A 16,940-nucleotide genomic window follows, 5' to 3' on the forward strand; every position below is an offset into this window, starting at 1 on the left:
GAACCCAAATTGCGAACATGCGCGAAAAGTTTGCGAACCCGCGAACACCCGATGTTCGCGCGAATTAGTTCACCGGCGAACAGTTCGCTACATCTCTACTGTTCAACCCGCAGCACTTCCAGCAGTTTGGAACTACATCTCCCAGCATGCCCCAGTATTTGCCAGGGGCAGCTTTGGAATCAATGTTTAACAGCCATAATGAAGATATATGGCAATTTATACTTTGCTCTACCTACCCACCCCAACAAAGTTACACACATTTAGATGTATTGCTCTGTCTGCAACTCATGTCTGAGAGAGGGCGGAAGAATTGCGCTAAAGGAATTCAAAGCGGCGTCATCAGGCAGCAGCAGCGGAGTGCCGATCGCATCGTCTAGACATGGCTTCTGTATGACACCCGGGGAAAACACGGTGACGTCATCAGGCAGCTGCTGTGATTGCCGATCATATCGATTTTGTCCAGGAGTTCGCTGTGTTTCTGGGCCGGCGAGGTCTCAGAGTTGTAAGAAACGGGGAAGGGATAATGGGAGGAAAGAACAAGCAGAGGACGAAGGGGAATGCGCGGGTAAGTGCCGGGTCCCAGGCTGCCTGTGGGGCTCTGGCCGCTGGTTTTGCCTGGACTTAGTGTGCTGTGTGGTGGAACATGTGTGCCCATTCCATGATCACTGGAGCCTCCTCCTTTTCACCATCCAGCCTGGCTACCTAGGGTAGGCAATACTCTCTCTTCAGCTAATGAGAGGCGTTTCCTTCCTTCGTTCAGTTAGAGGAGTGAGAATGTCAGTGAGAGAACAGGGAACCATTGTTATGTGGAAGCAATTGTCATACTTGGTGGGGGAAATGCAGTTTGCTGTGACTTCCTCTCTATGAAAGGAGTGAAGTTAATGGGAGAGGAGTCAGTGCAACAGGAAGAGAGATCCCCTCAGTCAGTGCAACAGGAAGAGAGATCCCCTCAGTCAGTGCAACAGGAAGAGAGATCCCCTCAGTCAGTGCAACAGGAAGAGAGATCCCCTCAGTCAGTGCAACAGGAAGAGAGATCCCCTCAGTCAGTGCAACAGGAAGAGAGATCCCCTCAGTCAGTGCAACAGGAAGAGAGATCCCCTCAGTCAGTGCAACAGGAAGAGAGATCCCCTCAGTCAGTGCAACAGGAAGAGAGATCCCCTCAGTCAGTGCAACAGGAAGAGAGATCCCCTCAGTCAGTGCAACAGGAAGAGAGATCCCCTCAGTCAGTGCAACAGGAAGAGAGATCCCCTCAGTCAGTGCAACAGGAAGAGAGACCCCCTCAGTCAGTGAGAGACAACAGAGACCCCCTCAGTCAGTGAGAGACAACAGAGACCCCCTCAGTCAGTGAGAGACAACAGAGACCCCCTCAGTCAGTGAGAGACAACAGAGACCCCCTCAGTCAGTGAGAGACAACAGAGACCCCCTCAGTCAGTGAGAGACAACAGAGACCCCCTCAGTCAGTGCGAGACAACAGAGACCCATAGTTAGGAGGGGTAACACACACTAAGGGGTATATTTATGATGCTGTGTAAAAAGTGGAGTAAAACATTGCCGGTGATGTTGCTCATAGCAGCCAATCAGATGCTTTGCTTTGGTTTTCTAAATGTTGAAATCTAATTGCTGATTGGTTGCCCTGGGCAACATCACCGGTAATGCTTCACTCCACTTTACCCCTAAGGTGGGTAAGAACCCTCACAGAGTAAGACCTCCAGTCGGGGAAGAGTAGTAAGAGTAGTGCGAGCACCCTCAATCAGTAAGAGAGGAGTGAGACTCCATGGTAGGGGAGAGAGGAGTAGTCACTGTATAGTGAGAGAGCACTCACAATGTAAGCAAAGACACACATAGCTACTAGTAGCAGCTACTTTTTCATGGCTACTAAACTCCAGAAAATCCCCTGCCATAGACAATACTGAGAATTGCCTCTGCTAAAACACACGTAGAGACAATTATCAGTAAATGATCAGTGTTATCTTGTTTAGTAGCCACAACAAGTAGCTGCTACTAGTAGCTCTGTGTGTCTTCACCCTAAGGGCTCTGGCACACGGGGAGATCAGTCGCCCGCGACAAATCTCCCTGTTCGCAGCGACTAATCTCCCTGAGTTGCCATCACCTGCCATCCCACCGGCGAAAATGTAAGTCGCCGGTGGGATGGCACACGCGGCGGCGCGATTTCGTCAAATAGCCAAAAAAGCCTTGCGAGGCAGGTGATGGCAACTTGGGGAGATTAGTCGCCCGCGAACAGGGTGATTTGTCGCTGGCGACTAATCTCCCTGTGTGCCAGAGCCCTAAAAGAGTACTGAGATCGCCTTAGCCAGTCTAACAGCAGTATGGTCAAATTACAGAAACAGAAGAGAGAGAGAGTGCCAGATGAGAAAGAAGTGAGACTTCTCCCATAAACTAGGAGAGAGGAGTAAGAGAACTGAGTGAGCGTGACCATGGCCCCTCCGTCAGAGAGAGAGGAGAGAGACTCCAATTAGGATGTGCTTGGGTAGAGAGAACACCATATTGTCACAACATGAAATATTACTATATGCTATTAATAAGTGAAATCTTGTGGTTTTTGTATTACTCTTTATCATTAGTTGAGCATTTGTGGAGTCGGGACAAGATCTAACCCCTATTTCTACTCCAATAATCAACTTTAGTTTCACAAAATGGGGCTTTACATAGTCTTTTAGGCTGCACAGTGACTCCTAACCCTTACAGCACCTTCATACTACTACTACAGGTTGTGGTATCAGCTGGCCCTGAAGCCTAAGATGTCACACACACTGTGTTTTTTCCTCAGTACTGCCTGATATCACGCATACAGGCTGCTAGTGAATTTAATGTCAGGCACCTCTCACTGTGCACATAGGACAGATATTGGCCTAGAAATTCATACTAGTCCCCTTTGGGGCTGAATTCCCCCCTGTGTGTGCAGTGATTGGCAGTCACCATTTAAGTCAGTGGCAGCTTCATGGGTGGTATTTAGTGTTTTACTGCCAACGGAGAAAACTTTGTGTGTGACACTACCCTAAGAGGTCCCATGGATCCAAATAATTTGAATGATTTGCATAGAATTAATATGATGGAGATGGGGTGTACAGGTTAAAAGGAGAAGGAAAGTCATTTTGGCATTTTACTGGCAATAGATTTGTGACATTAGTGCCACCTAGAACAATATATTTATTCAGCAGAAACCATTACCATACCTGAGTAAACAGCTTTAGAAGCTTTCCCTGTTTGCTTAAGATAGCAGCTGCCATTTTAAGTAGCTTCCTGCCTGCAGTCTAGCCGTTATAGCTCAGATCACACATTCCTAAGGGAGGGGGAGGGAGTTCTTAGCATTCTGGTGGGAGTGGGGAGCAGGAGAGGGGAGAGAGGAGAGAACTGCACAGACTCTGGCCCCGGAAATTAAGGCTGTTTCTGACAGAGGAAGTCAGACACTGGAATATCATGTTTACAAAAAAGGAGACAAGAAATCCTGTGTTTCTTTTGATAGAGGACTGCATTAGTGTAAGTGCTTATGGCTGTATTTACATAGACCTTTCTGATAAAGCTTACTTAGTTTTTACCTTTCCTTCTCCTTTAAAGAGGGGATTAAAGAGTAACATACGGCTGATGAGGAGCCATGGACCAAATATTTAACAGGGCCCTCTAGCTGTCCAGTGCTTGAACATTTAAAAAGGTACATTTTTGAATGAAAGTATAGTTAAAAAAAAAAAAGTTAAAAAGTTTTCAAGATTTTTGTTAACCCTACCCAGAAATCTCTAGTAAACAGAACAAGATCAGTCTTGGTGCTGCCTGCCTAGACTAAATATTATTTCCCTATTGCAGCCCTCAAGCAGTGGAAGGGCAGCAGAGCTTCTGGCCAAGGAAAGTGGGACAATTCCTGGCTTCATTGGGTTTGGATCATCACAGAGTGACCACAGCTATGTCCCGGCTGTACAGGGAGCCGAAGAGGTGGACAGCCTCGTCGATGCAGATTTTCGCCTGGTGCTGCGCAAGCTTTCCAAAAGGGACGCCATCACAAAACTAAAAGTGAGAACGTGTGATGTAACCTGAATTGCTGGTTAGTGTCAGTCTGTTCTGTAGCGAAATGCAATATTAACATTTCTTTATGTAATGTTTTTGCAGGCTATGCAGGAGTTTGGCTTCATGTGCAAGGAGAGAGAAATGGAAACAGTTAGAGGGGTGCTCCCCTACTGGCCCAGAATATATTGCAAGATTTCTCTGGTATGTCTGTGTTCTGACAAATCGGCCTCAGAAATAATTCCCATGCCTGCTTTTTAAACTTGGATGTTCCTCCATATAGCAGCAGCCTACTCTCTTCCTATTACTCTTTTTGTCTCTCCCTTTCTTAGAAGAATTTGCCTTTTTAATGCTGCTTTTTACAAGATCCCTTTCACTACTGACACCTGTATGCTCCTTTTTTCACACCCCTTTACCATTACTTTGCCAGGCTCCCACTGTTTTATTATCCATACTATTAAATGTTTCTGACCAATCTGTACCAAGGGGAAAGTTAAAGCAATCTCTATACTAGGCTGTATTGCAAATTGTCTCAGAATATTACTGTCTACATTATGCTAAAAGTTAACTCAAAGGTATACTAATACCGTTGAGTTAACTACTAGCATAATGTAGACAGTAATATTCTGAGACAATTTGCAATAAGTCAGACTTTTTAAGAAATTATTTTGAGTTTTTTAATTATTTCAGTTTGTGTTCAGCCACTTGTGCCAGCTTGGAGTTTCAGTAGCTATCTGGTTGCTAGGGTCCAAATTACTTTAGTAACAGGAGAGTGGCTTGAATGGGAGACTGCAGTATAAATAGAGATGACCTTATAGTTATAGTTATAAAAAAGTAACAACAAAATTGTAGCCTCGCAGAGCAATAGTTTTTTGGCTGCCGGAGACAGTGACCCCCATTTGAAATCTGGTGAAGATTAATATAGACTAGGGATGCATCAAATCCACTTTTTTCGAATTTGGACAAACCCCAAATCCTTTGTAAGAGATTCTGCCAAATACCGGACTGAATCCGAATGGTTACGTAACAGTTACATTTTCAACTTCTCTGTTTACATGATCCGGTTACATTAAGGATTCTGATTCGGTTCGGCCAGGAGCATGGATTCGGCCGAATCCTGCCGAAAAAGGACGAATCTTGCCTGAATCCCTAACAGAATCCTGGATTCAGTGCATCCCTAAAATTGACCAGTTGACGAGCTGCTTAGAATTGATTCTATAACATACTAAAACTTAACTCAAAGGGGAACCACCCCCTTTATTGGTCTTGTTTTCTATATTTATATCCTTTTATCCCTTTTAGTCCCACTTCTCTTGCCACACCACAGGTTGCCAGTAAACATCGGGGCAACATAAAACAAAAAAGAAACCTGGGACCCCAAATTGAACTGCACAATGGTACTTTTGAGCCAACATCCTTTGGCACATCCAGTTGGCACTCAGGTTAACTTCTCTCATCTTGTAATTGTCACTTATAGCCCTGATGAACACCTGAGCCATAATTTATACAGTTCTAATTATTCTGTAACCTGAAATTTTACACATGTTATCCTTGCATCCCCTAGGATCTGGACCGGCGGGTCAGAGAAGCCACCCAGCAGGCATTTGAGCAACTTATCCTGAAAGTGAAGAAATATTTGGCTCCTCATCTGAAAAGCCTAATGGGGTTTTGGCTTATTGCTCAGTGTGACACCTATTCACCCGCTGCGAGTTCTGCCAGAGTTGCTTTTGAAGCTGCTTTCCCAGCGCACAAACAACCCGAAGCTTTGGCATTTTGCAAGGAGGAAATAATGAACGTGAGTATGTGTAAATAGAGGTCAATTGAACATCCAAGTGGTCAAATATCTGCCAGCTTCAACAGTGCAGACTAAATATGTTTCTTGATTTTAACTGTTTACTCTAGCAAGACTTATAACTCGTAATTATCTGATATAGCTAGGGAATGAGGGTGCTGGCACTCTGCATAAAGGAGACTCATATCATGTTTTAATGAGAATTGAGAGCCGCCATTTTGTGCTCTGCTACAGTGTCCGAAGTGGCCAAATTAATATGTAAAGTTATGTTTCTGTTACGCAGTACATGTTATACAATTTTTTTTTTTTTTGGAAAAAGTTTGAGTTTAGTTTAAAAGGTAACTCCACCAAACACAACTTAAGCTTTTTGAAAAGTAAACATAATTTCAAGCAACTTTGCAATTAAAACATCAATTAAAAAAATATGCAGCCTGATTTTTAATATAATAATATTGTTTGGAGCAGTTACCTAAGCCCCGCCCCCTGTTCTCCTGCTGATGACAGTAGTTGACTGTCCTCAGCCTGCCTTCAGCCTGCATCCTCCCAATCCCACAATTCTCAGCAATAAGGAACATCACAGTGCAATGCATCGTGGTTTATGTAGTTCCTGCATGCTGTCTGTAAGCTGTGGAGAAGTTTTTACAATTTGTAACATCAATATTTTAGTCCCTTCTCTCCCGCCAGGATTTTAAATGATGCAAAAAGAGAAGAACTGTTTTGCAGCTGGATTTCAGCATATAAAAATGGTATTTATTCAAACTTTTTGAAGGAACAGATGACAATGATTATATTAGGGGTTTCTGTGTTGTGTGGGGCTCTTTAACAAGTTTTGGTTCTGAAGTTGGAGTTCTCCTACTTATTCCATTGGTATCATTAGCCTTCCTCTCTGTCAAGGGTGTATATGTAGCTAATGATTGTGTATCACTAACTCAATTTGGGCAGAATATTTTTCTGGCCAATTTCTGTATTGACCACTCCGCTTGCTCTCCGTCTGGGCAGGGTACGTCAGTGATTACACGTTCTGTCGCTATATACAATGTGAAACAAACAGTGTTGCTGTAGCTTGGTGAATAGTGGATTTAGTTTTAGTTACAGTGACAATCTTTCCCCTATATTCCTTTCTGCCACACTTGATGGATTGTTCCTGGACATATCAAACAGGTCTACAGAACCCATGAGTATTTAACTTTAAAGGCACCCAAAGCCCAGACCCTGCTTACCCACTCCAAAAAAAAAATTATTCTTTGCAACTAAAGTTCTGTCTGTTTGCCAACCCCTCATCTAATAGCTTAACTCTCCATGTAATTTCACTTGCATTCTTCTGACAGTTCCTGTTTAGGTGCTTGGTGCCTTGGATCCGGACAGAAAGTGTCCAAAGGTAATCAGGTATCAAGAATAGGTTAAACGAGGGAATAATTATGCACAATTTCTGCATGGATACATGTTTAGGGAAAACAGTTAGGGGATTGAATGTGAGGGTAACATCTCTGCATTACCAGGTACTTTACTTTTTTTTTTTTCTTTTAATCAACAGGTCCTTCTTGATCATCTGCTGAAAGAAACACCAGATACTTTAAGCGATACACAGTATGTTGTGTAGATTAATTTTACATGTGTCCATTCAGTATTTTGTCACCCTGAAGTCTCATTTCTAGCATTTTATCTGTCGTTTTCATGAGTGTTCCAGTTGGACAACAGGTGGAATTTGCCCATAGCTGAACACTGGAAGGAGGAAAAGCCACAACTAGAAGCATATATTCAGATATTCAGTTTTTTGTAGTCAATTACAAGGAAGCATTTTGCCCCCAGTTGCACTGGTTTGGGGCACCCAAAGAAGCAGTTTCCCCCATACATCATAGTCACATATGAGTTTATGACACATTTTTTTTTCCAATCTGTCAAAGAAATATTTGCTCACCTCTCTAGAGGCAGTTATTGATACATGAGAAATTGGCTGCTGCTGCAGAGAATGAGCATACTGATTTACATTCAGAGTGATAGAACTGTAGCAGCTATTCCATACAAAGCCAGTATTCAGTCACCTCATTGCTTAGTCTGGCTAATCTGCTTGGATCTGCTTGAGAAAAGGAACAACCCATAAAAAGCACACACACAAACATTTTTTCTTCTTCTGAAAAGTGTGATTTTTTTTTTTTTAAATAACTATTATTATGATAAATCTATCAATCTCCTAGGGCTGTGCCAATCGAAGATCGGGAATCCAAGTACTTCCGGGTTGTCACCTGCTCCTTATTGGCTTTGAAGAGGTTGCTTTGCATGTTGCCAAGAAGTGAGAACAGTTCTCTGCAGGAGAGGCTTGCTCACCTTCTGTCTCAGAGCAAATTCTGGAAGTACAGCAAGCACAGCACATCAAGTGTAAGCTGCAACTGTGATCTTGCCCTCTGAAATGGGGGCAGCTACCCTTTGGGTAAACTTGCAGCTAGCTGTATTAAATGGTCACTATACCTTTATTTTTTTTCTGCTTTTGTATAATGGAAGTATTGGGCTGTACATGTTATAATTGTTTTCCTTAGCTTTTATGGAGGCCCCTCCTGTAGCCCTAGCCTTATAGCCTGCCATGGCCTTGCACTTAGACTTGGTTTAAGCAGCCTCCTATATTTTTGTGAAAACTCTTGTGTTTGCAAGTATACGTAATAGAGGAATAAAGTGCCTTTCAATATGTCAGATAATGACTTGTTGTCATTGCAAATAAAGCTGGTGATTTTCCATAGCCCATAGTTGCCTGTATGATGCTAATAGTTTTTCTCTTTCCATACAGATTCGCTCAGCTTTCTTTGAGCTGATGTCTGCTCTATGCCAGTGCTCACCTGATGTTTTACGTGCAGAAGCCTCCAGGCTGTGTCCGGCCGTACTCCTGAGTATTGATGACAGTGATGCTGTGGTGTGCCCAGCTCTCTGGGAAGCAGTCCTTTATACCATTACTACTATTGAGGTACACAGGGCTGCTAATCATGTTCACCTTCAGCTGGACATATACATAAGATCCCCTCGTTTGGAGAGGTTGACAAATTACCTAATTTGACCAAAATAAGATTATAGCGGCTGACTCTATCGTTTGGCCCCCAGGCCAAGATTTGACATATTAATAATAATAATATTTGCCTAGAAGACCCCTTGGATAAGGATTGCATTAACAAGCCTACTCCTATCCAAGCCTGAAGGGATTTTCAAACCTGCCTGATACATATTTGGCCATTCCCCATACCAGATATTTGTTTGATGCTTTTTTTGCCCCATACTCTGCCATTCAAGTCAGACTCTGGAGTTGCTGTGGCACCTGTGTATAGCTGGCTTTTGCCATTCCTGGAATTATATTTGATGTTCAACTGTGTTTACGTAAACTGCATTAATCAATCTGCTGCATCTTAATAAAGTAACTGAAATATTTAACTATTGTTTTATAGGATTGTTGGGAGCACGTGAATGCACAGAAAGGGGTTTTGCCCAAGCTCTGGAGTGTTCTGAGAGAAGGTGGCCGCGGCTTGGCTACCGTCATTTTCCCCAATTTGCTGCCATTCATTAGCCGTGTGCCCACCAATATCATAAAAACACCAACAGACTTTTACAGCAATTTCTTTAACTCTTTAGGCCAAGGGTAAGAGACATTATGTTTTTATCTCCTCACATGGAAACAAATTGGCATACAATAAATGCAGCAGTGGTTGTTACATTTTATCTTTTGCACTGACTTTCTTCTTTTTTTTTTTAAGCCTGTCTAGTGAACGAGCAGTTGCCAGCCCTGCAGAATGTTCTGCCATTATATCTGCCTACATGGAATGCTTGCGATTTGCCATGCAGGAAAATGCTGGAGAAGAAGAGGAGAATAAAAAAGTTCAGCAAATTCTCATCTCTGACCAAGTAAGAAAAGTTGGTTGTAATGTTAATTAAAAAAGACACTTTATTAATGGTTAAAAAAAAAAAAAAAAAAGACACTTTAGATATAATTGCAACCCTTGTACTCTGGGGTGCAGCATCTACCTACTGTACTGCTCAAAATATTGGTTTTAGTTGCCCTTTACATTATAATTCTCCATTTTAACTGCAGCTGTACCAAAGCTCTATAGGCAAGGACAATACAGAACATTTACTGCTGTGCCAATAAAAAAGCTAGAATAGTACATAAACATATAAATCAGTACCAGGTAACTGTCACTGTCTATCTTTATCTAAAAAGATAACAGGCTGTTATCTGGGGGCTGCTGATTTGTTTGACTTTGGTCTTTGGGATCAGAAAGTAGATTGTGGCATTAGTTTTATTTACAAGTTTTGCCCCGTTTTGTGCAAAAAGTAACAAATTAACTTCTTAACTTAATTTCTAATAAACACCACAGGCAAAAGGTATGTTCAACACAAGCCCTATCCGTTGAACCAGTCATGAAAAAGGGGGAATACTGTCAAAGAGGCAGTATCTTCTTGTTTGTCACAGGTTTTATGAGTAGGGCTTGTGCTAACCATACTTTTGGCCTGTTGTTTGCCTGAAAAATCTGTGGTGTTTGTTATTTCTCGGCTAAATTGGGCAATAGGGAAGTCAGTCCTTATAAGGTAGATATATACATATATACATTTATTTATTTTTTGTGATTACAACAATAGGCATAAAGTATGTTAAGCACCAGCCCTATTCATTGCACTCATGATGAATAAGGGGGTATACTGCCCCTTTAAGGCATTGAGTTGTTGCATGCTCCTATACAGTAGAACAAGCAGCAGCCTGATTTCTGTTGCCCCTTAGGCTCTGCAAGGTAACTGCCACTTGCATAAAAAGGGCAAATACAAGGACTGTGTAATAAATCATGCTAAAATCTAATGTCACTTTTTAAAGAGTGGTGTACATGTAAAAAAAAATACAGATTATCAGTGTAGCAAACATATTTTAGCTTTTATTTTAAAATGTATCTCTAGGCACAGAGAGTCGAGGGGGCTTATATACAAAGTGCAGTTGCCAGCAGCAAACAATCACAGTTAGTATGAACAGCCTACTGCATGCTGGAAATGAAAGCAGATATTCGATTGATTGCTACTGACAGCGGCAATTAATTACCTGTGGTCGTAAATAATCCCTAAGGTCACGGCTGCCAGAAAATCTTATTTCAGACACAAATGAAAAATTGTTTGATCACTGTATCCATATCTGTATAATTGTGGCAGTTATATCAAATCACTTAATAGTACTGTACTGTTAAAAACTTGGAAGCTCCAGTAGGAGCAAAACGTGTCAAGGGGTGCCTATACCTTATCAGAATTCATACACCCATCTTGCTGCCAAAAGTTAATTATCATAATTATTATTTTATTTTTATAGTTAATGCCACTTATTGACTCCTCTTTAAAAGACCCCAAACTTCAGAACAGCCCGCTCTTCAGCCAAGTTGAAGAAACCCTCTATTCCTGGGAAAAGAAAGCAGAAAGTCAAGGTTTGGATGATAAACTTTCCAGGATACATGCCACTTTATTGCGTGAATTTTGGGAGAATCTAGCACATATATGTGTCTCTCATGTGGATGTGATTGAAGCAGGAGAGAAGAATTTAGCCGGTGTGTCTGGACTTCTTCAAGTGCTACAGAATCCCAACTGTTTGCTAAAAGTGAACAAAAAGAAGAAAGCCAAAATACGATTTAAAGGAGAAGATGATGATGAAAGTGATGCTGTCTCTCATGTTTCAGAATCACAACCGATGTCTAAATTCATTATGGAGACATGTAGTTCTAGCGGCAGGGATCCTGGTATTGCTCAGTTAAGACAGGAGCGCCTCGAGGATCTGGTGTGCAAGCTGGCTGAACTGAGTATGGTCTACATTAGCGAGCAAAGGTCACAACAGCACCTGATGTTCTTAGCTGCTCTGCTGAGCACATTTCCATCCATAAGAGTGTTTCAGGTGCTTCTACAGCAGAGCAGTGAGGAAGATCCCAAGAATTTAAATTCTCCTGACCATGACGTTACACCCAGGCACAAAAACCCAGCAGTCCAGTTCCTGTATGCAAAACTCATTTTCTGGTTCAATGATAAAAGCCTTGAAGAGTCCGACTTCTTGGTGGACATCTTATACAGTGTTCTATTTTGCTGTACGGATTCTTCTGAACGGAAACATCTCTTGGATGACATGACTAAGGTAAAATCCTTAAGCGAAGAGCCCTCAGTTTGTCTGATGGCTTTCCTTTAGTTTAATTTTTTATGGTGTAGTTACTAAATTACACTGTATACATTGCAAATAATTAATTCTGCCATCTAAAATGTTATTTTTGACAATTAAATGTATGTAGTTGTATAATATATATAATATTGGTACATGGGCAGTCATCTCAGGCCATTGTGACTGATTCTGAGCTTTCAGAATTAGCCAGCACTACACAATGGAACTGCATTCACATAAGCTGTTGTTTTTCCATACCCATGTAACTGGAGAAGTCACGACTTGGGTGTTTTACTATTGAGTGCTATTCTCATATGTACCACTAGGAGGGCATGGGAGCATTTTTAGCAATGCAGAGGACAGGGAGCAGTTGTCTTGTTATATTCCCATTGTTCTGCAGATAGGCTGCTGGGGAAAAGGGAGCAGATGACATCACTCCAACTTGCAGTGCAGCAGTAAAGTATGACTGAAATTTATCAAGGCAAAAGCCACATGGTTGAGGGCATCTGGGAACGTAAGAATATGTCTAGCCCCACTTAAATTCCAAAATTAAATACAAAATAATTAGTTTTGAAAAATGGATTTTAGAGCAGGATTCTGTTGGAGGAGTGATATTAACTGATACATTCTGGTTTTCTGTGACAGAATCAAATGTTTTCAGTTCAAGCCCCCATTTAGATGGTGAGCCTTTGGTTAGGTTTTCCCTTAGCTCATACCAAAGTTACACTGTTACTTTTTAGTGTATTTGTCTTATTATGTATCTCTTTCCTGTTGAAGTGTCTGACATTCCTTAATGTAGTGTATCCAGCTTCCTCTCAACATTTTTGGTTTACACATGTTGGCATTCCCCTTCCTTTTTAACCACTTGCTTTATTCTAATATTGTAGCCACCACATTAGATTGATTTCCACTATAACTCCCTCGATTTGACCTACTCTAGGGGGGAAAATTCACAAAGATATCGGTAAAAGAAAATGTTGTAAAAATGTTGTTTGTGCGCTGAATTAAAAAAATGGGTGCGGTAAAAAGTAGGTGTGGCAATTTTGTGACAAAATTTGTGACCTTTTTTTTATGCCAAAATGTCACCGCCAAAATGAAAATGTCAGGGAAAAAAATGTTGATAGGTTAATTTGACTAAAGTCTTTATAAAGAAACATTTTTTGGCACACAAATGACAATTTTACAGCGCAATAACAGAATGCATTCTGTCGTTTTGTTCCCAATTTGACACTCTCTTTAGATTTTGCTACCGGGGAAAAATCTGGAACTTATATATATAATTTTACTTTGCTTTCTTTTAGATGAACTTCAAATGGAGTGTTTTCCTTTACATCATTCAAAAGGTAAATAAATATATTTTGTGCCTCTTTGTCATTAGTGTAGGTGCCTAAGGCAAAAATGCTTTTCTATACTTTATATTGTACTGTGAAACAGGGTGCTGACTATAGAGAGAACATTGGCATATAAACTGATATATCTTAATTCCTGCACTAATAAGAACCCACAGAGCAGTCCAGTCGCCCGTGATAGATCTTTGCTATTGCTATTGTTTCCACCGGCAACAATAGGAGTTGCCGGTGGAAAGGCCTTTGCAGTGCTTTGTTTTCCGAAGCGAAGGGAATATATGGAATCTGAGAGTGGAGTAAACACACCTAAGCCTTTTGGACAGTAGTGGCACATGAGTCCGTTAGGGTGAAGACACGGGGCAATTAGTCTCCGCTACTTTTTAAGTTGCGACTACTTGGTGTGCTGCAATTCTACGCACGATTAGTCGCCACACTTGTACATTAGCCTACAGTGGCTAAAGTGCCGCAATCGTAGTCACGGTAACCGATCGCCCCATGTGTCTTCACTCTTAGCCCCATGTGTCTTCACTCTTAGCCCCGGATCCCGTACAGAAGTGCAAATATCTAATGCCATTAAGTATTAAGGCTTTACAGGAAGGGGCTTGAAGGGGAGGGGTTACTGGCCCTTTCAGCAAATTATTTTCATCCCTCTGCCCGTTTTCCTTGTGTGTTGTAATGAAACTACTAATTACTTCATCATATTGGTGGCAAAACAATCCTATTGTATTTTTTTTAATGTTTAAATATTTTTTTATCAGTCACGGAGATCCAAATTACAGAAAAAACCCTTATATGGAAAACCCCAGGTCACAAGCATTCCAAATAATAGATCCCATGCCTGGACTCAGTTATGCATACATGAGTCTTGCCTGTCCGATTCTTCCTGTAGCCTCTATTCTTTTGGCAGATTAACGATAATGAAGTTAAAATGATAAATAAGAAGCATCATCATGTTCTGTTTTGAGGACAAATTGTGTGGTCGATTTTATTATTTTTAAGGTATTTTTCTTTGATGTTTTTTTGAATTATACTTCTTGATTTCCATGACGAGGAACATCATTTTGGGGCAGAGGCAAAGATTTTAGATGTTCTAGAAAGGAATTGTCAACACTGACGCTAAAGAGCTCTCCAAGACTGGCATTTGTACAGTATATGGTGCCAACTGGGATTCAAGACAGGCACACTCTGAACATTTTCCTTTTTATCAGCAGCAAAGTTACTTCATCCCAGATTCATTGCTGTCAGTTGGGCGAAGATCGCTCTGTTCTAAATAGGAAGAGTATGCTGATCTCTGCATATGAACATTCAGGCTTGTAGCCTTAAAGGCCATCAACAAATTAGTGTCTCTAGGGGATACATGTATTCATGTAGGGTTTGACATATACTATAGCCTGTTTGCTAAGGACCACCATACTCTTGTATTAGAATTAAAACAACAAAATGTCTTTATTTCATATACCGGTATCACTTGTGTCTAATTAGATATGTAATTGATATTCTTAATTAATATTAATATATATATATATATATATATATATATATATATATATATATATATATATATTAAATAGAAGAGAAGCAGGCACTCACGTCAAAATAAGGTCACAGGTGCCTGGGTGCAGTATGTAAATTAATATAGAACAAAAGAAAAGTAGATGCCGCACTCACAGGTCTTAGTGAAAAATAATGAAAATATTTTTATTGTGTCAGACTGACACAATAAAAATATTTTCATTATTTTTCACTAAGACCTGTGAGTGCGGCATCTACTTTTCTTTTGTTCTATATATATATATATATATATATATATATATATATATATTTAATTGTTATTAGCAACTAGCGTTTTATTAATTAGATTAAATTAATGTTATGTGACATTATACTGCATGCTTTTTTTAGGCTTGCACAGACCCCGAGAAGTACTCTCTTGCAAGTGATTGGCTGAAAGGGGAGGTTCTGGGAGAGAGACTGATCTGTTTAGCAAATGACTTGTGTACCAGTGGATTGATGGATAAAGCAACCCCCAGTGAGGCTTACTGCTCGAAGAAGTGGGCTCTCTTGAGCCTGGTGTTATCAGAGCATGTTCACAATGGTAAGTTGCTTTTGGATGTGGATTTTTAATGTTGTATTCTGATCAGGTCTGGACTGGGATTCAAAATAGGCCCTGGTATTTCAAGTACACAAAGGTCCAAACAGCCCCCCACCAGCCCAATATAAATAGTGACTGTCTATAGCATTTTATCACAGAGATTAGAGAGATTCTACAGATTTCCAGCCCAGGCCTAATTCTGATCTCTATATTATACTTGCTTCATTCAGGCCTACAAATTCTCCCAGGGATTCTTTGATTAAAGGAGAAAGAAAGGTAGAATCACAGAGGGGGGATTCTAGTCACTCAGTTCCTACCCCAGTGTACTTTACTTACTTGAGTTATCAATTTCTTTCATATCCCAGGCACTTCTCTCGCTACCCTGCGTTTATGCATGGACAGTACAGAACTTTTTTTTTATGCCCAGCTTTAATAGAGCAGAGGGTGTCTGGGAAAATGGCATCTACAAGTAAAGATTCCTGGCCTTTTTCCTGCTTTTTGGAGCAGAGGAGTGCCAGCCCAGGGTAAGGGTAAACAACTTGAATCAGTGGGGGTGCCTAAGAACATGGCATCTCTCAGTAATTCTTCCTTTCCTTATACTTTAAGTGTCACGTATATAAATAATACTCTTTTATGGAGACCTGGCCAAATGAATGCCTCCATTGGGAGCTGCAACTGTGTAGCAAGAGGGCTACGTGCAGAAATATTTTTTACACCATTGAGAATTTGCCCGCTTCTTCTTGATGCTTTCTGACATAACTTTTTCGATCTTTACTTCACTTATGTAAGAGAAAGTTTTTATCAGTCTCAAAACCAGGGTTGTTTTAGTTATTTCCCCTAAACATTCTTTTGTTAGGAAGTTTGTGTACGTGTGCCCATATCAGGTAGGTTAGAAAACCTCACAACCCATTTTGTGATCCGAACATTGGCCATGGGATCCAAAGGATTGGATCATCCCAATTTCACCAATTTCCTGGGTGAAAACAAGTAGATGTTTGTATAGCCAGGCAGCTTTAGGGTGAAGACACATGGAGCTACTTAGTAGCAGCTACTTGTCATGGCTACTAATAGCCAGAAGATACCCTGCCAAAGACAATACTGAGAATTGCCTCTGCTAGAACACACAGAGAGACAATTATCAGTAAATGAACAGCACTGTCTATTTTAGTAGCCACGACAAGTAGCTGCTACTATTAGCTCCGTGTGTCTTCACCCTTAAGCTGGCCATACATACATTCGATATCGCAAAAGGCTGCGGATATCAGTCGACTCACAAATCGGCCCGGTTAAAAGATTTTGATTGGGCGCCATTGAACGCGCCAGAGCAGAATCTACCTTCAGGGCTGAATCGGCAGAAGGGGGTAGAAATCCTATTATTTCTACCTCCATATCTGACGATTCAGCCCTGAACGTCTGTCGAGGGTGGGAACAATCTTTTGTGCCACCGATGGTCGCTGAATGGCTAATTTTCTGCAATCCTGGAGAACACTAATATTTTCATTCAGTCTGTTTTGAAAGTCATGGCCCTGTGTCTTTTATGTGGCA

At 41.0% G+C, this 16,940-nt stretch overlaps 1 protein-coding gene across 2 annotated transcripts in view; it reads left to right on the forward strand.

Moving 5' to 3' along the window:
- Positions 1-371: 371 nt before the first annotated feature.
- The window catches only part of ltn1 (listerin E3 ubiquitin protein ligase 1), a 43,546-nt gene continuing 26,977 nt past the window's right edge, over positions 372-16,940 (forward strand). The window contains 13 exon segments of one of the 2 annotated variants that reach the window (NM_001079277.1): positions 466-565; positions 3,577-3,670; positions 3,820-4,023; positions 4,120-4,218; positions 5,579-5,809; positions 7,341-7,393; positions 8,002-8,182; positions 8,586-8,759; positions 9,232-9,422; positions 9,538-9,685; positions 11,130-11,936; positions 13,259-13,300; positions 15,206-15,398. In NM_001079277.1, the coding sequence (NP_001072745.1) occupies positions 4,123-4,218; positions 5,579-5,809; positions 7,341-7,393; positions 8,002-8,182; positions 8,586-8,759; positions 9,232-9,422; positions 9,538-9,685; positions 11,130-11,936; positions 13,259-13,300; positions 15,206-15,398 (2,116 nt within the window). In that variant the 5' untranslated portion in view covers positions 466-565; positions 3,577-3,670; positions 3,820-4,023; positions 4,120-4,122. 2 annotated transcript variants of the gene reach the window in all.

Source organism: Xenopus tropicalis, chromosome 2 (assembly GCF_000004195.4).
Source record: "Xenopus tropicalis strain Nigerian chromosome 2, UCB_Xtro_10.0, whole genome shotgun sequence".
NCBI lineage: Eukaryota > Metazoa > Chordata > Amphibia > Anura > Pipidae > Xenopus > Xenopus tropicalis.